Source organism: Photinus pyralis, unplaced genomic scaffold (assembly GCF_008802855.1).
Source record: "Photinus pyralis isolate 1611_PpyrPB1 unplaced genomic scaffold, Ppyr1.3 Ppyr1.4_LG4, whole genome shotgun sequence".
NCBI lineage: Eukaryota > Metazoa > Arthropoda > Insecta > Coleoptera > Lampyridae > Photinus > Photinus pyralis.
The window spans coordinates 39,018,181-39,043,850 of record NW_022170511.1 but is presented as its reverse complement, the minus strand read 5'-3'; the positions used below and the strand labels follow the sequence as shown (position 1 = coordinate 39,043,850).

The 25,670-nt window shown below is 35.6% G+C and overlaps 1 protein-coding gene across 1 annotated transcript in view; it reads left to right on the top strand.

Moving 5' to 3' along the window:
• Positions 1-25,670, top strand: part of LOC116168040 (protein O-mannosyl-transferase TMTC2) — a 184,275-nt gene that overhangs the window by 45,249 nt on the left and 113,356 nt on the right. The window contains exon 3 of the mRNA XM_031483693.1: positions 20,561-21,434. Coding sequence (XP_031339553.1) covers positions 20,561-21,434 — 874 coding nt within the window. The remainder of the gene's footprint in view (positions 1-20,560; positions 21,435-25,670) is intronic.

Here is a 25,670-nt window from a genome sequence, read left to right as displayed (position 1 = left end):
GTATTCTAATGCATTGGGAATTCGTGACGTGCCCTTTTTGGATCGAATATATGACCAAAATTGCTTAGGGTTATCATGTAGGTTGTGTTCAGTTGAGATCAGATAGTTGCGATGTAAAGTTGATAGCAATCTTTTTGTAAAAGTTCGCAATTTTTTGAATTCATGAAGATACATAGATAATTTGGTAATTTTATACTTCTTATGAAGTTTAGTTTTTAGTTTTATGGCTCGAATTAATTCTGCAGTGAACCATGGCGGAAACATTTGTTTCTTTTTAGGAAGATATGTGGGTACACTTCTCTGAAAAGCGGTATCCAAAGTTGCATAGAATGCTTGGCGCGCAATATTTACGTCAGTGTAGGATTCCAAAAAAGTCCAGTTTCGTCTTGAAAGGTCATGATAGAGAGTGATAAAATCAGCTTTTTGGAAATTGTAGCGATTCTGATTATACCCAGGAGTAGTACTAATTGTAATGGTTTCGTTGAGGTTAAACACAAAATCTAAAGCAGGGTGGTGAGTGTCTTCGGGGGTAAGAGCGAAATCGCTTTTAGAAACGTTAAAACTATCGTTACTAATAATTAAGTCCAGCATACGATTATTGATGTTGCGTATTTCGTTTAGTTGTAAGCAGTTTATATATTGCAAAAAGTTTAGCAAGTTGTTACAGTTATTGTCCAAATAGTTAGCATCTTCAGAAAATGCAGGGAGGTTAAAGTCACCAGTGGTACTTCACATGATATTTATGTTGACTTTTGAGTAGACCCAAATGTACTAACAGAAACTGGTCTAAAAACAGAGCCTACCAGAAAAGACACAAAGATTTGTTGAAGCACGTTCGAAATCCCCAATAAGATTTGAAAGATCAAAGTAACAAGAGTGATCACCCTGGTATGGAAAACTTGTAAAAACCTCCAGACGAAGGGGTCGACATACACTTAATTGCAAGAAGCAATTATAACAGAATTAGAACTTACTAATAGAAGTCGATAGTGTAGATTTAGGTAGCTTGACATAAATAACGTTAATTTAGCCCTGAAGAGCTACTGTTAGAGGACTACATTAGATTAGAAGTTTACCACAAAGTGGTTAGTATTATAGCTATTTTTCAATTATTGGCAAAAACCCTGGATTCTCTCGAATGACAACTAAGCAATTACTGGGAATATCGACTGCTACCTGACGAATTAAGAGACAGGCGCTGAAATAACGACTAAAAGAAACTTTACAAGTATAGACTGTATATCAAACTTAAAACCAAAAAACTTTTTTATTCCCTTTTTATGCGAAGACGAGGTGGGTATAATGTAAACTTTTTTACGTAACACGAAACTAATGTAAAATCGATGACGCGTAATGAAAACTTTGACACGAATTTGATTCACACGCTACGAAAAAATAGAGGAAAGTGAAAATTAATGTGGAAATCCCAAATAGAGTGGGTTACAACGGGCTAATCTTTTCAGCTCGTATACTAAGGGGTAATGGCCATCAGCGAATGTTATCAATATAGCGCGAGCTTCCATTTAATTATACACAACTACTGGAAATAAAAGGAATTCCTGATATGAACCAGCAATTTGCATTTGCTGCGCGAGCAGTAGAAAAACTTTCCAGGTCAAAAATGATAAGGGGACGGAGCCATTGTTCAAGACGAGCAACTATAGTTGTTAGTGTCATCAACAAGTGAATATTAAACAGAAATTATTACCGTCGTAATTTCGCGGCGCAGCAACACGAACAAACGGAGATTCGATAGAGCGACAAAGGGAAGGGTCTACAGAAATGAGGTCTCGCGAGTTTCAGTATATCACGTAAAAAAGACGTGTATACTGGGAAATAAAGCCGTTTGTAATAAAAATTTATTCTGTATCGGTCTCGGTCGTTTTATAAATCGTAAACATATCACTTACATTCCGGATCGTTTATTATACCTTTACGACAGGACAATATTTAGTTAAAACACATTTGAGCGATGGTAACGGGATGTGAAATTGTATTTTAGCCGAAGTCAAAGGGGTGATAAGTTGGGCGATGAAATTCCCAAAGGTCGACGAAGTGAGAGGTTGCGTGGAAGTGGTAACTGGAACAGTCGCCACAAAGTGACTGCATTATCCATCTCGAGGATCCATTCTCGCAGCAGGGTGGCGTGAGGGGTGGCGCAGTCAACACAAGTTAGCCCCGTATCCGTCTCCGGTTCTTCGCGCCATTACATTACACGAATAGCGTCAATAAATCCAGCAAGCAGCGCCGCCCGGTCTGATAAACATGTAAATACAAGTATGGTGTCGACTACCAAAAACCGATGGTGGAGGGGCCCTCGTGTTTATGCGGGCATCAAATTACAATAATTCATTAAGTAAAGAACGGAGGAAATTCGATTTCTGACGTTATCAGATGTCGCTGAGTTACGACCTTATTTAAATCGAGGGGGGGAGTTTGCCGATATTAACTTACTGGAGGTCAACATGTAGAATCAATTTTGGGGTAGGTGAACCGATAAGATCTATCCGACACATTAACACGTTCCGAGTTAGTTTAAAACATGTTTTATTTATGGCACCTTTAACTACGCCAAATTCTGCATTTTCCTTATTCCATGTTGAGAAAATGTTATATAGGTTTTCCGTTGGCGCAATCCAAGAGATGCCAAAGAAAAGTTTGTTCGGTAAAAATAGTTTAGAAACCTTTGGATGTTGAATAAAACAAGCTCTCTGAACATACGTAACAGTTCTGGCTCAAATGTCACATTCCCTTGTAAAAAAAACTTATGCCGGGAATAATTGATTTGCCGGCAAAAATTAAAAGAAATTAGGGAAATCATAGCAGCTACGGAAAGAATACAAAACGGTAACAGAAAGATGGTACTACTACGGATTATAATAGCTCAGAGGAAACTTCATAAACTGGATAACCTTCAATGCGACACATTGAATGAAATAATTCACTTAAATAGCGACTTACAAACCAAGTCCGATATTGTAGCGAAGGACCCTCCGAAGATTATTTCTGAGGACGGCTGGCAGACACAAAAAACAAAAAAGCGTCGTGTAGCAGCTCCACTTGCCACTGGAACATCCCTTTCAAGTTGTGCCCTTAAAGGCGTTGTAAAAAAAACTGCATTATCATATAGCACGATTGCATCCTAATACAGATATTAATCATCTTAAAGATCATTTAGCCAATAATGACATATTGAATGTCGATATTGAAAAACTAGCATCCAAGCACCCAGAATCTTATTCTTCATTTAGAATATCAATCCCTCCGGAATATAAGGAAAAGTTCTTACTGCCAACGAACTGGCCTGCTGGAATATGCATCAATCGTTTTTTTTTGGAACACCCTAAAAACAAAGCCAAAGGAATAACCCTTAAGTTGCTTCATATGAACATACAGTGTTTGCGGAACAAATTTAATGTGCTTGAAGCGTATTTAAATGAGAGTGAGTATGACGTCGTTGTAATTAGTGAGCATTGGCTCCTTAAACATGAACTAGAGAACGGCCTGTCAATAGGTCCATGGGGTTTGTCTACCGCGTTTTATAGAACTGAGTTGGTGCATGGAGGTGTATTAATTCTAACTAAAGTTCAAACTGTGTGCAAAACATTGGTGGACATTAATTCATTAGCAGTGGAATTGCACTGTGAGATTACTGCATGTGTGTTAACCGACTTTAATATAGTAGTGGTAACTGTTTATAGGTCACCACTGGGGGACTTTGAAACATTTATTGCAACTTTTGAAAATGTTCTATCGGAACTGATAAAATTTAAAAACGTTATCATATGTGATGCTGATGACTTCAACGTTCGTTTCAATACTCGAGATACAAAAACAAATCAATTTTGTAATTTGTATACTTCTTTTGTTTTTTTTCAGACAATTTTACATCCAACCCGAAATGGCAACTGTTTAGATAATATTTTAGTAAACTTTTCCATAGATAATTTTATTGCCAATAACGTAGCTACTCATATGTGTGACCATTTGGGTCAGTATATCTCAATCACTTGTAATCAAAATTTGCCCGGACGTAGACAAAAAATATTTCGACCCATTACCCGAGAAGGGCAAGCGTCGATATTCTTAATCTTAAGTAGCAGTAGTTGGGATTACCTAAACAGTAACTACTTGGATGCCAATATGAAATTTACCATATTTTTTCATCACTTTTATGACGCTTTTAAGGCAGCTTTTCCCAAAAAAGTTATTAGCCTGAATAATAAAAGAACCCAAATCAAATGGTTTACTCGCGACCTTAAGCAAATGAAACAAACCTATGAGTTAGTTTGTGAAATGTATTTAAATTATAGATCTGAAAATCTTTTGAGGTTGAAACGAAACTGTTATACATCTTATAAAAAAGCTATAAAAAGGGCTAAAATCTCTGCATATAGTGACGCAATTAAATCGTCGTCTAATCCAATAGGTACTATGTGGAGTATTATTAATTCCCACAGACGTTCATCAACACAAGTTTGTTACAATATTACGGCAAATGAGTTTAACCATCACTTTTCTAGAGATTCCTATGATATGAATGTTTTGCCAACTTCTAACCTTAATCCAATTGAGATTTGTACTATCGACAATCGTAATCCAAAATTTAGTTTCGATTTAGTGTCACCTGTTGAAGTTCGAAAAATTCTAATGTCTTTAAAGAATAGCAATACGAAAGATTCCTTTGGCATAAGTGTTAACTTGATCAAATATCTCCCCTCTATTTAAGTTAATAGACTCAGCTCTTAGTGAAGGCGTGTTTCCCGATTTGTTAAAAATGGCGGTAGTCGTACCAATATACAAAAAGGGAGATATTAATAATCCGAAAAACTATAGACCTGTATCTATATTACCTGCTTTTTCCAAAATATTTGAAAAATTATTTAAACAAATATCAGCTCACCTAGAAAAAAATAATATACTTTACATAAAGCAATTTGGTTTTAGGTCTGGTAGAAGTACAACTGATGCTCTTTTGTCTTTTGTCAATACGACCTTGCAATGTTTTGAGGCTGGAGAATTTTCGACAGCAATTTTTTTGGATTTATCGCAGGCTTTTGACTGTGTTTGCCATCAAATTTTTATTGATAAGTTGGAAAAAGTGTATAATTTTGATGTCCCGAGTTTGTCCTTAATCAGGTCGTATCTATCCGATCGATCTCAATATGTCCGCATTGGTAATGAACAGTCCAGTACACTAGCAATTACAAAAGGAGTCCCCCCAAGGTAGTATTCTTGGCCCACTCCTGTTCCTTCTTTATGTCAATGACCTTCCTAGTTATATTTCACCAAACAATAATTGCATTCTATATGCGGATGACATTACTCTGTTGGTTCAAGGTGATAATCTAGCCCAGTTAATATCTGAAGCTCAATCTCCCTGTGACAAAACTAAAGGGTGGTGCACTGCTAATAAGTTAAACTTAAATTCAACGAAAACTGAACAATTGTTATTCTCTTTAAAACGCCATGATGTATCTTATTCGACATCAGTAAAATTTGTTGGAATACACATTGACCCTAAGTTGCAGTTTACTCTTCATATTGATTATATTCAATCAAAACTAAGTAAAAAAGAAATGCGTATTATGCTTTATGTCATAATTTGTTCTTATGGAGTTAATGTGTGGGGTAATTCGTCAGCAAGTAGCCACTTATTTAGAATACAACGTCGCGCAATAAGGATCATTGCGAAGCTTGGTTATAGAGTGGACTGTAGGTGTGCTTTTACTAATCTAAACATTTTGACGTTACCCTGTTTATTTATTGAATCGTGTTTGCGATTTGCAAGAAAGAACATTTTGAATTATCAGCAACAAGCTTTTTATCACGATTATGACACCCGAAACAAAAGCACTGTTCGTCTCCCTTTATTGAGACAAAACTCAAAAAGGTTTTGAATATATGGCACTAAAGTTTTTCAATTGTTTACCTGATACCGTCAAAGCACTATCCAACCGAGAATTTAATCGCTGTATTAAAAATGTTCTTTTAGCTCACGCCTTCTACTCCACGGATGAATTTATAAATTTCGATTTTAGTTTGATGCTATAGGTTACAATTTAGAAATATGTTTGATGACGAGTGTATGTAATTCTTGTTGATTACCTAAACACAATAAACTTTATTATTATTATTAATAATCGTGAAACACAATAAACTTTATTATTATTATTATTTCCTCTTGATGTTAGTCAAAAACGCAAAATTCTTCATAATCAATTACTGTGCCCGCGCCTTCAAAGAATCTTTAATATATAACCTTTATGGTTTTCCATAAAGTCGTCCACGATGTCTTTGTTAGATACGCAAATGCATGTTCTTCCAACTGACAACGGCGAGGCGAATATAACATGTTTGGGCCCAATTAAGTAGCCGACCCGAATAATACATTCGTTTTTGGTAAATTTTAAAATTTAAATTTTACTCTGATAAGGTCTTCTTATTGAACATCTGTCAAATAATACTCGTATAGATGCAATAATTCATTTACCCATATGTCTCTTAACTTCGACGTCTTAAATTAAAAAAAAACAATTAAAACCTACTAAATTATTGAAAAATTTTCTCAGCAAAAGTACTACATCTAAAATTAAACAGAATGTATCAATTATGTGGCTATTTCTAACAACCTTAGCAACCCAGAAAGGCATACCCTTATTGTTTCAACCTAGAAGGCACCCCCTCCCACCCCCCGGTTTACATACCAATACATGTGTAATTTAATATTTATAGCCCAATATCCATATCACTGAAGGAATGTCGTTTTAATGACATTCATGCACATTTTTATACCCTCCTCCTAAATGAGTATAGATCTCCTTCGCTTTCATTAAAAAATAAATATAAATTTAGAAAAAAGAGAGTGGGTGTAATTACCACTAAAGTGTCTTCGTGTGCCGAAATGTCCTAGACCGAATTAACCGCCCTTGTAATTGAATTAGACTAGAGGAAAGTTATAGTTTATCAAATAAAATGAAGCTAGGGATATTTAATGTTTCGAAATAATCTGAACCAGATACAACCAATCGAAATTACGTACGGGTCTACAAAGTAGTGTATGAATAATGATGATGCATGTAACGTTAAGAGGGTTCTCGTATTACATGGAAATGCGTTTGAATAACGACTGCCTTGGGCAAGAGTTGTCACAAAAATTTTCCGTTAAATCGAAAACCTAATACCCTAACGTGTACTGTCGCATACATTTCGAAAAATTGGGGAAACTGAGGCTTGTATGTTCAGGAGGATGTTACGTGTACCTGTACGTTACAAGTAATGGTTCCTGTAGGATTATCGCCAGTGGTAAAATCCACATCTGCGAAGAGCACCAGAGATTAATACTTATTTTACTTGTATAGAAGTAAGAGCAGAAGTTCTAAAATGCCAAATCATCTTTCTACGTTCCCCACAAACTAACGCAATAACCACCAAACTCTAACAAGCAACTTTAAGCATTCTTCGTATAATTTTCCATATACAGCTAATTAACCTGACAAAGTAATTAGAAATGCGCCTTTTCCATCATCTCCGACGTTCACCTTACTAAAAATTATTCATCTTAGCAACCCCTGTATCCAGCAGACTACTATAAACAGTATCTTTGGCTTTTACATCAAGTTCATATAAATTTCATAAATAAAGTTCAACATAAATCAAGCTTGATACTTCCAAAGCCGCTTATTTGAGATTTTGTCCATCAAATTACTCGGTTTATGACCAACAAAACCGGGTAATTACGTTAAATTTTGATATAAGTAAGTTTTATTGAAGGCTTATATAGTGTCAAGCGTACTTTATGTTTGCCCTATAAAATATATAAGAAATAGCGAGAAGGGCTCTAGTTTATGTTTCATACTTAATACTTTTTCAGTTTTATTATTTCGTGCTTTCTATATTACGTGATTAATGGTGATATTTAGGTCGGTTAGTGTTTTTCGAGAGGACCCAGCCCATTTTATTTTGTCATTTCACCTATCTCAAAGTCCAATTGGGTCGAAGGATATTATTAGGTATCGAATAAAAATTTATTGGTATCTGAAACAGGACCACTGTGTAACGTTGCGCTAATTTTACGGAACCACCATTTGCTTGCATCCCAAGTACTATGCAGATTGAAAAAAACTGAAAAACTGACATTGAAAATAAATACATTTTCTAAAGAATTCCGGGTTTACCAAAATCGTCCAAGATTGTGTTCTGATTTATTCGTTGTTGTTTTGTGCTATTTTCCCCCAGAGACTTCCACTTCGTATTACTACAAAATACTGCTCCAGGAGATGTTTAACTATCCGTATCGTTTCAAGCCAGCTGCACGTGTGGGAAAAATTATTCCACCGTTGGAGAGGGTACAGAAATAATTTTGTTTAAAAATGTAAAGAACCTTTAGTAGAAAATAAGTAATTTTTTTAACAATCTTCTGAAGATCGTAAGAAATTTCTGTGTGAAAATCTCCCTTATCTGAGAATCTTTAATGTAATTTAATTTTCTAAAAAATTTTTGTGCTTATTAGAATCGTCCAAAAAATGTATTTCAAGTTCGGTATAGGGTTATAAATGTCTTGGAAAGTAACAGTAAGCTCTAGCAAGCGTCTGGAAAATCTGATGGAAAGCCTAATCATAACAACACAATAAAAAGCTGCTTCCAATTCTTTCTAGACACTAATAAATATCTTTATCAATCCACATGTTTAGATTTCTCTTATTAATCTCTAATACTTAGTCCAGTAAAATTAGACAAATCGAAGAAAAAAAATTTAGATTTTAGATTCTAGGTTACGATAGGAAGGTGGACAGGGCCCACGCGTAAGTAATCTTTAAATTCGGCCCCTCCCTGACTAGTGTCACCAGACCCCTCAACGTAACTCAAGCCATCCCACATGTGAGATGAACCTAAGGAAGCTCCCTTTTGTTTACGGTAGGTTTCACTGATTTTTAAGATTTTTTTTGAAAACTTGAAAAATTCACGCTTTATTGTCTCAAAGAATAGTATCCTCTACGATAAAATCGGAACGAAATTCTTTTCTGGAAACCAACGTCGGTTCGCTTCTAAATCCTTACAGAATTCCTCCCTTTCCTCCGTTTTGATAAGCTTTTTTCTGTAACTAGACCCTCCCAAAATAAGATTACATATTTATCTACGACTCTCCGAAGCCTGAGACTTCCTGGAGCAATTTAAAAACAAAGCTCTGTTGAATTAAAGTACATAGAATCAAGGCGATGGTTAATTTCAACCCCAACTTACAAATCCGTCTATTACAGGTGCTCTTATCGAATTATCGGAAGCAATAAATCCCAGGTAATTGTATAACCCTTAAAATGAGTTTGCACTGCATAAGGGAGCATGCCACAGAAACTGTACACCCGCCATCGAACGACCCTGTTGTTAACCAATTCTTTGCAATTCATTCTTTATTAACAAAATTGACTTTATTAGGTATAATAAAAGCTCTGCATATTTCTGCAGGTGCTTAATTTGAGAAATCGGGCAAATCTCAGGATTCACTTTCAGACAGTGAAGGAAAGCGCTGTCGATCGCTAAACGGGATGAAGAGTGATAAAAAATGAGTTTCAGATCATGCGGAACTAATCAATAGTCCCGAAAAAAGTAAACCCCATCTTATTTTTCTCGCTAGTCTTACATAAAGCTACATTTCAATAAAAAATGTGGTGCTTCATGCAAACTTTATTTAGCGTTAATAGGCTGTTTTATGTACTGTTAACTATAAAGGTAAATTGCAATACATTCCAGTAGTGTATATCGCGTCTTCCTCAATTCCGCTCATACCATTAACCAACCCTGCAATAAGAACGTTATTGAGTTTATTTACTTTTCAGCAGTTTGCCAGCAGCTTCACATTGAGTAATTTTCTAAATTCTCTAGAATTATAGTAAATGGAGCGAAAAGACTTTAGCAAACGTGCACTAAAACGCTCTTCATTTCTTACGAAGCTCTTATAACACATATTAACCGTTACCATTTTAACATCTTTACCATCGTTGGTAATTCCGCTAATGCAGCCGAACGTGAGACGACTACATTAAGTAAATAATTGCGTTCTGATAACGCCCTCAAAATTCGTAGCTCCCCAAATTCTCAACGCTTATCTGCTGGAAAGCCAATCGCACAACTACAGAAAGCTTTCAATACGGCGCACATACGAAAATTGCTTTATTGCCTACTTACCATAAAAGGGCGGAAATATCAAAAAACTTTTACAGCTTGCAGGGCGCTATCGGCTAATAATTCTAAGATCAAAGCGATTATTTAATGAACTCGTATCGACAATGATTGGACGAGAGAATATCAAATAAATTAGGGGAAGGTTTTTGCAAGCGCTTAAACTAAGAGAGCTAAAAGCCTTCTGGGAGCAATAAGTTAAATATATTGGGAGTGAAGCGTTCATATAATACAAATTAGCATTTGCATAAACATGAATTCAAATTAATTTCCATTTGCATATTTGCGACAGAAAATTTTCGAACACATACCTACTTCATCCGCGTTGTTTTGACATGCACTTTCACGCAATTGTGTTAAAATATACCACGAACGCTTTTAAATTATCTACTCTCCACTAAAGGTACATTTTTCTTCTAATTTAATGAATATCGAGACACCTTTAGAATTTGAGAAATACAACGGAGTAGTTCAACAACCTTATACACGGTGCACAGATCTGAAGCCACAATTTGTTTGTCCAAAAATTTGGAACCCTGCCCCAGAAACGGCATTATGCAAATAGGGTTTCATTGAATAGTTTTTGTTTGTATTTTGTTAGGTTAGAATTAAAATTGAGTTCTAGCTTATTGATCTTTTTTGGGTTGCTGTTCATCTTAGTGGCCTACTATTTATTTCTTCTTCCTTTCTTCATTTTAGAAATTGTTTCCAATTTGCTGCTTCACCTAACCATTTAGCCCCTTTAATTTCTTACCAATTTGTGTTTAGGGGCGCAAAATTTAGTGCTATTTTCAAAGAATGTTTGTCTTACCCACACTTCTTGCGATATACATATTAACTATATTCTACTGTACTAGTACTACTACTACTCAATTTTATTGATTAACATTGTTGACATTACAATGTAGCATTTTTACATCCTACCTGTTTAAGGAGCAAAAATTAAAATATTAAAATGTGAGTAGAAATACGAGATTAAAAATACGAGCTGATGATTCGGTAGATACTTTTTTGTATAATAGCCTTCAGATTTTAATTATTATGGCTCTGGCAGCCAAGTAGTTTTTTCTTCTTTTCCGTAACCCGACATATCCAAGTTTCCACCCCGTATGTGATTGCCGGTAAAATTGCGCCTTCATAAATGATTTTTAGTCATTTATGTTTTGTATTTGATCGCCGCTCCAATTTGTTTAATAATTTTCTTACCCTTATCTGCTGCAAATGTTATAATTATGGTTTTTCCAGGTTTAGTCTGTTATCAATGAATAAGCGTAAATATATAAATCTTTCATCAAGTTTAAAACTAGGTTTTTGTTGATTTACCTTTTTTCTGACAAAGACCGCTTTGTTAGTTTTGATTCGTGTCTTCTGTTAATCTTACCGGTGGGAATAAGTGCCCTAATAGAAATTTTGCAGTTTCTAAAGTTCCAAATGTGAAATTTCCATCTTCTTTTCTGATTGTACTAAAATTTTGCTTTCTGAATTTGCCTCTCAAACTATTATGGATCTCTATCAGAGTTTCAGTAGCAGAATTCTTTCCAGATTTTGGTTCTTGCTTCCTCAATCGTCTCCTTATATTTATTTCTTGCTGTTATGTGTACCGTTTCCTCATCTCTGTTCTTCCCGGTATTGTACTCTATGTTTTGGATCCCTATCCCAAGCGACTTTTTTTTGCTTTTCTCGAGATCAATGCCTTATTCTTTTGTTAGTTATGCCAAAGCAATTTATTGGATCAAAAATCATTAAAAAATTTAGTAATTTAGCAAAGCTTTATGCATAAAAATTATTTACAGTGTCATGCGTCTACAGAACTAAGAGGGCCATTTTTTTAAAGAGGAAGCACTATTTTTCTGAGGCGTTATTAAAGAATGAACATTTTTTAATATGACAACATTAATATGCCACTGTTTGTAGATACAAATTTTTAATCATTTTTTTACAATAAATAGTTTTTATAAAACTGACAAAAAATAACGTTTTTTTAACGCAAGATTGTAAAATTATAACATTAATTTTCTTATAGTGAGTTTTTCTTAAAATTTGCAGTAGTTTCGTTTACTCGTTGTCTCCAGTAATTAAGGAACTACCATTTCCACCAATTTAACGACTGGACTCGGCAAGCGTCCCTACCTCTCCAATATGAAACGCGCAACTCTTCATAACACCTCATTAATTAAATAAATATATAAATAAATTACGCATCTAACAAATTTCTATACTTATTCGTAAATAATCCACCGGATTTATTGTAATTACAAAAATTGAAATATATCTACATACAGGGTGGCCCGTCATTATTTTTGGTGTCTAGACCGAAATAATACTCCGTGATCGAGATATACGCATTGGAAGTTACTGCACTCGTCAAAAGGGTTAGTCAAAATAGAAAAACCACTCTTAAAATCAGCAAACAGCTTTCAAGGATCGTTTTCATTTTGTTAAGCCTCAGAATAAGTAATAGGAAGCGTGATGTTTTATTTGACACGAAATAATTTTTCCTTTTGACATTTTCTTGTGACTAATATTGTTTTTTTTCCAAAAATCAACCGAAATAACCAAAATGTAACAGTTTTCATTAAAAATACTCTATTAATATATTTTGTATATGCGTAAGCAAAGTGAGGAAATATTCGGTCCTATATAAACTTGATTTCAACACGCATAAGTGAAAAGCAGGGTAGGTTACATAAACTGCAGCAGGAAAGTACGGAGTATACGCACGAGTACGAAAATATAAGTAAAGCAAATATTTTCCTTTCGTTTCATTCAAATATCACTAAAAACGGCTCAAACGAAAATGCCACCTTGCACTGTATTACTAGTCGTCACACGTCCTACAAACCCAATGGAAGGAAAATTGCCAATCAAAAAGTATAAAACACTGTTTCTCAGCTCTCCGCTCCTACAATGTTTTATATAATAAAGCTTACATCCGCAAAAAGGAAACCAAACATCTAATGCATTTACACGATCCCCTTTTACATATTAATGAATGAATAATCTATATCGCAATTAATTTGCTTTTAATGGAGGATTTTGAAAGCTGCTCTTTCGGAATTTGCTTGTTTCGAGTACTATAAAAGATATATAATTACATTCGAATCCGCTTTCCTTTAATAAAAAAAATTCAAATTCATCTGAGAGAAAAGTCGGATAAAATGTTAATTATGAAAAATTTGAATCTAAGTTAAATTTGTTTTGCGTAAATCATTTTAACTATGGAAACTGTGGATCCGCTCAATGAGCTTAACGTACAGTCAACCATGATTACACTATGTAATCGAAACTTAAGTAAACTGCACTAATTAATTTCATTCGGCGTTTATTAGCGACGTGACTTTGAGGGGGTTCAGTATGTAACTCACTTGCTACTTGTAATTGGAGATTCCTTTCATCGTATCGATGAAAGCTATTGACAAGTTTCTTACACGCGATTGCTTACAAAGTTTCCACAATAATTCAGACTCACCAATTACTTTTTCCTAATGGTATATAAGTATGTCATAGTTCTATGGAGTTGACAACCCGAAGTTTATAAATAACACCTACACTACCTTAAGGTGTCACAACACAAGTCATTTACTGTGCAAGTGTTATGCAATAGAAAATGGTTTTAAACAGATATACACATTCAAAAATTGTACCTGTCTGACGTGATTTAGCAATTGACGAATTCAAAATGAGACGAGAGATATAGATATAGATTAAGGTAAATGTGTCAAATAACACTAATAAAACAAAATACAAGGTGTGGAACCACTTTTCCGTATTTTGATGCGCTGGCAGAAAATATGAGTTAATAGCAGCTGCCACCATTGAATAGTTATAAATTCAATGCTGCCACTACAATGAGAACATGCAGGAATTTTAAAGGATAGGGCATATAATAATCAAAAAGGATTAGAAAGAAAATATAGTTAAAACAAATACAAAAAATATAAGTTTCAAAAGTACTCACTACCTACTTTATTGTAATAATCCAAATTTTTGTTCTGAAATTTTTAATATAAAGGCACAAATGTGTGCACAAACTTTCTTCTTTTTTTTTAAATCACCAGCCTCGGTCTATGACGATTGACATTATTGAAATGGCAGCTCCGATACAAACCTTGAATACTAACTTTGGGCAGCAATCGGAAAACTATTACTGTATCACTTCTTCTTAATTTTACTGAAAAACAAGACTTCTAAACACGGGCTGACTGCCGTAAGCCACGTCAAGAGATCCGAAACCAACTCGCACATCGGCGCGCAAACGTTTTTAGGTCATGACCATCTCAATCCCATTTTCCTTCTTCGGTAAGGCCCGATGAAATGCACTTCCCTGTCTACAAACATGTGCCATAGGTTGTCTAAATCAATTGAGTTTTACTTTAATAACGGTCCTTTACTAAACATCTGTCAGATAATTCTCGTATAGACGCAATAATTTCTTTACCCAAATGTTTCCTAACTTCTACGTCTTAAATTATAAAAAAAAACAATTAAAACTTACTAAATTATTGAACAACTTTGACGGTAAAAGTACACCTACAATTAAAATTAGATGAAACTCTTTGCTTATGTGCCTATTTGTAACAAAATTCCACCAGATGTTCTAATCACTTTGAATAATTACATTCGAAATTGGCCGATGTAGTCTACATAAATGAAAGCTTCAGCCCAGTGCGAAGAAAAGTGCTTGCTGCCGCAAGATCTATCAAGCGTGACAATGGCTATAAGTTCGTTTGGGTGAAAAACGGAAAAATCTTCTTACGCAAAAATGAAGGCGACAAGGTCATCGTTTTTACAAACCTGGAGCAAGTAGCAATGTTAAATGGCAAGTAACCTTTTAAAATTAGTATACAATTTTTGTTTTATGTAAAATGGTAGTCTTCGAAAGCAATACTTTTAATTTATATGAGAATGATGTAATTATCGTACAGCAAAATATTAGAAGTATAAGAAAACATTTTGATGAGCTTATTTTAAAATTACAGAATTTAATTACGTTACCTCACGTTATCATATTAACCGAAATATGGGTAAAATCCCACGAACTAAGTATGTACACCATCCCAAAATTTTCAATGTATGCAAACTGTAATCATAATTATAGAGCAGGTGGTGTTATTATCTATGTAACCGACGATTTAGAAAATCGTGTTAGTAAGCCCCGAAATGAAAACAGCAGATAAAGTACATGTGCAAATAAGTATATCTGAAAGCATTTGTTTAGATGTGATAGGCATGTATAGATTACAAGCGTTATATGAAGAATGTTTTGTGGATGAACTATGTAATATGTTGACAGTAATTAAAAACAAAAATCTTGTGTTGAGTGGAGATATCAATATAGACTTATTGAAAAAATCGAGTAATGTAGATAACTATTTAATTAACATGTCAAACTTTGGATTAGAGTCTCTCATACACGTTCCCACTAGAATAAGTTCGAGTTCCAATACGTTAATTGACCATCTTTTTGTTAGGTGTAACGGAAAACTTTTCATATGTAGTAGTATGGTAATTGATTCCCAAATTACTGATCATTGTATGACAGCCATTTGTATAAAATGTGAACGAGATAAAAATATTAAAATGAGCAATGAAAATAATGGTAAGTTAAAATTAGATTTATGTAAGCTAAAAAAATTACTCAAAAACACAAAATGGGACGCAATTTATACAGCACATACTGTTACACAAGCATATCAAATTTTTTTTCAAATACTTAAACAAAATATTGCCAACTGTCGGCAGTCTAAAATTAATCAAAAACGGCAGCCATCAAAATTAAAACCCTGGATGAATAAGACAATATTAAAAAAGGTAAAAGAAAAAAATGGATTGTACAAAAAATGTAAGCAACAGCCGAACAATGAGCAACAACAACAAGCTTATAGAAAAATAAAAAATGAACTTTTTACAGATATAAAACTGACAAAAAAACACTATTACAAGCATACATTTACAGAAAGTAACGACCCGAGAAAACAGTGGGCTACTGTAAAAGAAATCTTAGGAGAGGATAGCAAGAAAGGTACGGAAATAATCCTTAAAGATAGTCAAAATGTTAGGATAACTTGCCAAAAGGCGGTAGCTGATGTTTTTAATCGGTTCTTTGTCACAGTAGCCGATAGTCTTAGGGCCGGTTGTACAAAGGCAGTTTAAACCTCCCTTGGAATTAACCAGTGGATTATGGTCTAAGATTGGTTGAAATTTGATAAAACGTCAAATTTCAACCAATCATATGTCTTAATCCATTGCGTTAATCTAAACAAGGTTTAAACTGCCTTTGTGCAACCGGCCCTTAGAGACACAGTATCCAAAGACCAAATTGACATAAGAATCTCCAATTATGGTCATGTTTATGGAATCAATTTCAAAGAAAAATGTATCCTACACTCAATTTTTTTATACCCTGCAACGAAAGAAGAAATACGGGCATTGATAAATTCGTTATCAACCCGTAAATCTCCAGGATTTGATGACATTTCACCGCAGCTAATAAAGAACATAAGTGATCATATATTAGATGTAATAGTCTACTTAATAAATTTTAGTTTCACTGTTGGAGAATTTCCAGAGGACTGGAAAAGAGGAATTGTTATCCCTCTTTATAAAAAAGGAGACAAAGAAAATACAGATAACTATAGGCCTATCACGCTCCTATCAGTATTTTCAAAACTATTTGAAAAGGCAATGAAAAATCGTTTACTGAAATTTCTAAATAGATTCGATTTTAGCAAACAGCAATTTGGATTTAGAAAAAACTCGAACACTGAAGATGCACCCCTAAATTTCACTGAAGAAGTATATAATGGACTATACAAAGGCTAGTATTGTTCAGGATTATTTATAGATATAGTGAAGGCCTTTGACACAGTTGATTTTGATTATACACTTCTACTAAATCGATTATGGAATGCTGGAATCAGAGGGGTTGCTTATAAATGGTTCCGTACGTTCTTAATTGGTCGATCACAACAAACGAGAGTTTGTGGGAAGTTCAGTGAAACAGAATATGTAAAAACCGGAATACCACAAGGTTCAGTTTTATCAGGACCCCTGATGTTCCTTATTTACGTGAATGAGCTATGCAACGGCTGTTTCAGAGGACAATTGTCTGCTTTCGCGGACGATACAGCACTTGTTTACAGATCAGGTACCACTGAGAATCTTAAACTCAGTATGGAACACGACCTGCTTCTCCTAAGACTCTGGTTCCCAAAACCAAGTATATGACTTTTATTTAAGAAGACACTTTAGTTTGGAGTCACCGTTAAAATATCATGAAGTAAATTGCACTACGAACTGTAGATGTCTAGAAATAGAGATGGTAGACCAAATGAAATACTTGGGGATTGTGGTGGATTCGAAACTCAGCTGGAAACCACATATAGCACAAGTAAAAAACAAATTACTCCAGTATATGAGAATATGTTATTTATTAGGATTTATGTTCTCCTTCTTTCCTTAAAACAGTATACTATGCGTTTGCCAACTCAAAATTAGAGTATGGGCTATCAGTGTGGGGAGGAACTTACTCTACGACAATTAAACCCTTAATTACGTTTCAAAAGTGTTACATCAGGATAATCTGTAATATGGGAAGAAGAGAGCATACAACTCCCCTGTTTAAAAAACTTAAAATTTTGCCAGTAGGAAGCTTATAATATATACAAAGTGTTAAAAATATTTTATAACAGAAGTACCAAAGAACGTGCTGATATCCGGAAAAAAATACAAATCAAATGTAAACGTCCCTCGACCAAGCATTAATCACTTCAGAAAATTTTACACTTACTTAGCACCAAAGTTTTTCAACTGTTTACCTCTACATATCAAGGAAATAAAAACAAAAACTATTTTCTTAAGAACCATAAAAAAATACTTACTTAACTTGGATACTACCGACTTTTTCTACACAATAATTGAGTAATAATTTTCTTATAATCAACTATAATATAAATTAAACCCATCATTATCGAGTAACAATTGCGACGTCTTATAATTTTGTAATTAAAATAACATACACTAGTTAAAGAGAAAATATTGACCGGTCCGTCCCCTTACCCTGCTATAGTGAGCATGAAAAAGTATATGTGTAAAACCCAAACAGGCTAGTAGCCTCGGGTTTAATTTTAGTTTCTCTATTATCTTAGATCTTGTGTGTACATACTTCGGTAGGTGTAGTTTTACTGTAAAAGTAAAGATAATAAAGATTTTTTCACTTCACTTCATAATGTTAAATACAGAGTGTGCCGCTTGCCATTCCCATCACTTTAAACCGAATATTGCGCTACTTATGCGCATTCTTTAGCAACCCAGGAAGGCAAGCATACCCTTATTGTCGGCATTGATTCAACCTAAAGAGTTTGGGGCGTCTTGGACCAGGAATAAGAACGCGTAATTGAAGATGACTGGCTGGAACCGAAACACTTTTGAGTGAGTGTGAAAATGAGACACGTTGTGAGATGAAAATCGGCACGTAAATTGTGTAGGAATCGCAATTAATCGGCTCAAGGTTTCACAACTAGAGATAGATATCGTGGGTTATTTTAAGCTTTCGTACAAAATAAACTAAGCCAATTTCATTATCGCCCTCTTCTGTATTATTTATTTAACACAAATATATTCCCTCTCCCAAGTATTTTACCGAAAGTTGGTGAAACAACACACTAAAACAGTATTATTGTTTGATAATGGTGTTCCGGTAGAGTCAGTCGCAGAATACATATCCGTAACATATACTTTATCAACAACAATTGACGTTGATTTGTTTATTAATTTAGTTTCCTATTGTTTCAAATTTGCGGGTTGTTTTAAGTTTGCAATGTATTACTCCGTCGTAACGATTTTATAATCACAAACGTTCTCTGTCTATTTCAAACAAATTAAAATTCGTGTTGTGGTTCACCACTATTCATGGAAATAGAAAAATTGATTCTCCACAACTGCATATTACTATTAGGTAGGCGTAGTTATGAGCAAATTAATATTTAACACACCGCCTCAAAATAAAAATCTTCCCTGTTTCCGGTACCCAACTTCTTTAACGTCTTTTTCGTTTCTTGGACCATCCTTTATGCCTGTCCGTCTGACGATAGGTGGTACTCGCTTATGACGAATTCTGGATACCTCCGGCATCTCGCGAGCAAATCCCGTAAATACTGAGTGGTGTGTTCCGATGCTGTGGATGGTACCTTCTTCACCTCCAGCCATTCACTGAATACGTCAACAATAATCAAAGATTGTTAAACATAGAATGCTCCAGCGTGGTCGATGTTGATCGTGGGCCAAGGCACTCTTTGCAATTACGCACGGCGTTCTAGATACATTGGTCCAGGGATGGTCACCGTACATACGACCTTGCTAGAACACCATGGAGAATTCCAAAAACCTTCTTGAGAATTAGAATTTTCGACGGAATCAGCACTCGTGAATTTCGCCTATGCGTTAGCAACTCACATGTACCGTTCACCGGTAAGCAACTCAATGCATCCGAATGACTCAATGCATCCGAATGATGGTTGAAGAATAATGCTCAGCGGACCAATCTCGGAAATGACATATCTGTGCGGTTCCCAAAATCCCTAAAAGCAGTCGCCTAGAATTATGGAGTTTCCTTACCCCCACTATTGGTCTCCCAGTATAAAAACAGTCACGTCAATCATGGCATGATGGTAGCCGCTCACTGCAAAACTGGTCACTTGTGAGGTGTACACAAATTATACTACTATGTTTTCATCTCTGTGTAGCCCATCCGCCTGCCCATGCGAAGAGAAAGACATAAGTTTTGCACTGGGGGCTACCTGTGACTGTTTTTATACACAAAATGTGTCTCTTACCGCTTCTAGAATGCCCATATAGTACAATCTCTCCTTTTCTCCGACAAACTCACAAATATAAAAATAACGTTGACATTAAATGTGCCATTTCATGCGTTTTTTTTGCATACTTATTTGTTATTCTACGGTATAGGTCACTGTTGAACTAGTCAGTCCCGGACTACTGACAGAAGTTTGGGGTTTTCAATATTGACCATGCGCCAGAATTCCAATTACAATAATGACCACATGTACAGTACAACCAAAATTAATTATGATCACTGAATTATAATAAATTAGCCGCAGGTAAAATGCTTTTCCGTGTAAATTTTACATGCTAACGATACGGTTTGTGTTATGCAATCCATCATCATGTAACAATTATAATTAGCGCGCGGAAAAATCTGCAATTACGCGCTGGGGGTTGAAGAGTAGGGGTGCATTCACGTGTACACACACTGTGTTAGTTTTCGAGCGCAGGCTTTAATTAAAGAGGGACGCAAACGAAATAGCAAAACAGGTAACGATTAATTCGCAACAATAACAGGGGGTTGTTTTCATTGTTTCAGAGGCAGTGGCGCAGCGCAATATTGTTAAGTTCAACGGCGTTTATACTTTTACTACTCCGACTGCAAGTTCCGACACCCCAGTTTTCGACGGCGGACAATCCGACGGCACGCGCGCCCCATCTACTAACTCGCCTTCTTACCTTCCTGTACTTGCCGGCCTTCAATTTTGGACTGCTGCTGTATCCGAGTTCGCTGAGCTTCGACTGGGGGATGGATGCGATACCGCGCGTCACATCGCTTCGTGATCCACGCAATTGCGTGTCTGTAGTATTTTATATGACTTTAGTTTTACTGGTCAGGTACTGTGTTAAAAGGGTGTTTACAAGACAGACATATTCGCCGGCTAAATCAAGAAGACGTCGCGAGAATACGACGACGTTTTTATTATCGAGCGATTGGGTATGTTCATGTTCGGTGTGCCATTCGAGTTTATCGGAACTTCATTCGGCATCCTGCAGAACGAGTAATAACAATAATAGCACGAGTATGTACTCGACGTGCGTGTGCATACGAATGCCCTCGCGCGCGATTTTAAAGAACGGAAGACGAAGAAAATTAGAGAGCAGCGGGTGCATCGCGATTTTATTAGGACTCGCCTTTTTAGCTTTACCCTTTCTTCCAGCGACAAACTTAATATTTTATGTGGGGTTCGTGGTGGCCGAGCGCGTGCTTTACCTTCCAAGTGCGGGTCTGTGCTTATTGCTAGGTATGGGGTGCGCTAAAATTTGGGACACTCGGAAATATCGGTGCTGTTTCGTTGTCGGTCTAGTGGTGCTGTGCGTTTGCTTTGCCGCCAAGACACTTGCACGGAATGGCGATTGGGTGAACGAGGAGGCCCTGTATCGCTCCGCTGTAGCCATCAATCCGCCTAAAGGTAAGCTCGTACTATAATATTCTTCGCGATGAAAATTTAATCTCGAAACATTAAAATTGACTTTAACTTCCCAAACAACTCTTTATGAAAACGAGATAACTAATTAATTATTGATGCGGAAACCTAGAATCTTAATGTGGATAGCGCAAGCCCTGTATGAACTGCACAGATTAAGTTCGGGAGGATTGTACGATTGGATAGTTAAAACGTAGTTGCTGTAATGCGATTCCCTTTCGTAGCCAAATTGGTGCTCATCGAAACGATTGTTCTCTTAGAGTTTTCGTTGAACATTTTACATGCATATACAATATGGACTGGAGCAGTTCGAATTCTCTTGAAATCGACAATCAATTTGCGCTCGAATTACACACAAGATTTTTTCTACAATCGAGCAGTTCACATATTTCCAGAAATTTATTTCATCAATATAGTTAGTAAAAGTAACATTTTTAAAATGGTCCAGTAGGTCCTGACTTTATTTGGATAATCTCTTATTTTATTAGTTTGGACAGGTCGCATTTGTATCTTATTTATAAATTAAAGTTTTAAATTATAGTGTACGGTGAACCGTTTACGAGCCTATGTTTATATGAACTTTTAGTAATAAAACAAGCCACAGAATCAGCCCCTTCCGTATTTACATCATATTTACGAACTCAAAATATGATTTTTGTATTCAATCGCTTGGTACAGGGCGGTTCAAATTCGTGGCTCACCATAACTGTGAAAAATACGGTGCATTCTCTCTATCGATCCTGCTCTTGGCACCCTTACTGATTTCCCTGCGCACCCTCCTCTTGTTTCAGCGTTCCCTCTTTTTTTCTGAGCCCTTTTCCTTGATTATTCCCTGTATAGCCCCAGTAATAATTTGAATATTCCCATTTCACTTTAGCCCCTTGAAACCACCTTTTCCATGGGAGCTGCTGCCTTGGCTTTCATGTGTGATGGTGCTCTGGGAGTGTCGATATTGGTGACAATTACCATGTTCTTTTTGATGGTGTCTCCAATTCCAATTCTCTTCATTCTTGTTTTCCCGTTGATACCAAGGCCGGATTCGTATTTTCTTTTAATTTAAATGGCCATGGACGTGCACCTTTCTTGCTTTTCATTGGTCCCATCTTTTATAAACCTTTCATCTGCTTTTCTTGCTGCTCATGTGTTAATAGATCTTCTCCGTGTTCTTTATCAACTCCCCGATACAGTGCATTTGGAGTATCTGTTGGCTGGTGTTTTGCTGTAGTAATAACAAATGCTATTTTGTGTATCTTTTGGTGTTTCGTCATCATTGATGGAAGTAACTTTTTCTGGATCCTTAATTGCTAACTACATGGCCTAGGTATGTTAACTTTGTCTTACAAGATAAATATTTTTCTACTTGCAGTTGTAACTCGTTGTTCCACACACAGAACCTGTATGCTCCTGACTGTTTTAAGAGCGCAAAATGATATATTGTCGATTGAAAGAGAAAGTTGACGCGCGACGAAGGAGCGCGGCAATCTCTTGAAATCGACAATCAATTTGCGCTCGAATTACACACAAGATTTTTTCTACAATCGAGCAGTTCACATATTTCCAGAAATTTAAATTTTTCACACAAATCATTTTAATCTTATGCCCAAATGAAAGATGTCATTTACTCGTTGTCATTGGATACTCTGAGCAATGCATATTTGATTTATAGTTAATAATTGGGAGAGCGAGCGTTTTTTCTATTTTGTCGCTTATAAGCGACAAAGTGACATTCCTCGAAAAAGATGACGTTTGCGTTGTCAAATACGAGCGCAAATGCCTACTTTGGATATCGATTGTAGAAAAAATATTTTACGCATTGTCTAATTTTTGACGTTAATCTTGCAGACCTGTAGGGAAGGTTACTGCTTTTCCCCATAATCGATAACTTTATTTTTCTTTCTTGTTTCTTTTTTGATATATCTGATAAATGTACTGCTTCGCTCTCCGACTTATAGAACCTTTCTTAATTTCAGTCGTTTTAAATTGTAGGTTTTGCTATATTGGTATTCGTTTGTTCGTTGAGAAGGCTCAACTACAATAAATATCACTAGAGTTTATTATTGATTTATATACTATTTATTTATCACATCGTACGCGTTTCAACGGCAGACTGCCATAATTAGTGCTTTGCTGATGATTACAGTTTCGTTGTTGAAATGTCTGTTTTAAAAATGTTTGCTTAACGAAGGGCATCGCACATACTTTCATTTGGAACAGTTTATCTTCAAATCAGTGTGAAAAGATGTAAATCTCTCGAACTCGGATAATGTTCTTGCTAACTAAATTAACAATAACGTACATTGGAAATGTTTATGGTTTGGTCACTGACTGATTATAATTAAAAATATTTGAAACTAACGAGATTTAATGTGAACAGATAACCTATTCGTGTGAATTTTTACGCTACTAAAGCTGAGTTCCATTTCGTCATAAACATAACAATATTATTGGTACATAAAATTCACGCCCCACCCAAAGAATAAAAAACATAGTTAAATTTTTTTTTCGTTTCGTTATTTCACGCCTCATCCGCGTTTTTGCAGTTACCTTTGGACCATGAAAGTTCTTTATTGTGTACATTTACGACTCCATTCGGACGTTGTCGTTACTTAAGACTACCCTACGGTCATACTTGTGCCCCAAAAATTTTCCAACGCTACATGCATGAACTTTTGGGTAATATACCAGGTCAAATTACGTATTTCAATGACATTTTGGTATACGATAACAATAGCACAATTTTGGAAAAAATTAAACAAAGTGGACTAACGTTAAACTTTGATAAAATCTAAATTTTATGTAAAAAAATCTACTTTTTGGGACATCAAATAGGTAAGTGATGTGGGTATTAGTACCAGACGTAAAACCTTATTGTCCTATCAATACGGTGCAGTATTTTTCTCCACGAAAACGTTTTGTTTTACCAAGGAAGACTGATTAGACCGGAATCATTAAAAAGTGAATTTCTGGATATTATCCATCAATCACATCAAGATGTAGTTTCTTGTAAAACCAAAGCTTGAGAGGCGATTTACTATCCAGGACTTATGCGTGACAGAAAATCTTGTGCTTAACTGCCTAACGTGTCAGAACTAAGTATTCTAAATCTAATGTGCGTGAACCATTTAAACCTCATGATGTACCCGAAATGCCGTGAGTAATCTGTCAAAAGAAATGTGGGGAAATTTGGTGGTCGTAGCGATCCTTTATCATTTCTAGAAAGATTCGAAGAATTACAAGCTTATTATCAAATGCCAGGTAAAAGGAAAAAGCATTGCGGTACAGAAATAATAAAACTTTCTGAATCGATTGGAACGATTTCATACAGAGTTTTAAATTACAATTTCTGCCGCCACGATATCAGTATAAGCTGGAGGAAGAGATTGGGAATCGATTACAACGTAACAAAGAATATGCTTCCGATTATGCAACCAGCCTTGATACAACGACGTGGTAAGATGGACCAATTGGAACTAATATACGAAAACCTGAGGGTCGAATACAAATATTATGTACGCAGGCAAGATTTTTAAATACTTACAGAACTAATATACAGATAACCGGACAATTCGAAGCTTTGCCAGACCAGAGGATAACTTTACAAAGATCGGCATCACCTCCACCTAGGGTACGGTTTGTGGAAACAATTCAGCAAGAGAAAAATCATGCTCACGCTGGCGGTGCGATGAAAAAGGACACCAAAATTTCAATGCCCGCGTCAAAAATAGGATAACTATTGTCGCTACTAGGTTCAACGTGGCAGAACTTAGGTATAAAGGCTACCACCCTCCCTAACAAAGGGAAACTTAGGCCACCATATTAGGAGGATTGGTTACAAACAGTAAAAGCCGTCACCAAAGTAAGAGCAGTCCAGAAATTTACATGAGGCAACGATGATCGCGTTTTTCTAAAAGTAACAATTGATAACAAAATATTTTTCGCTTTATTAGATACAGGAGCCGTTAGTAGTTATATAGGTAAAGAGGTAAGGAACATTTTATGTAAGAAAAAAATCGGTGGGTGGATCATTTGTAAAATCGGAGAGAATGTTTCAGTTTCAGATACAAGTAGAAGAACAAGGCATAAACGTAGAAACAGGTTATTTGCCAAAACTCACAAATTCAATAATATTAGGACTTGATTTCCTACGCGACAATAACGCAACGCTACATATCGGCAGCAGACAACAATTGCATTGAGAATGACATCCTGGTCTGGGAAGAA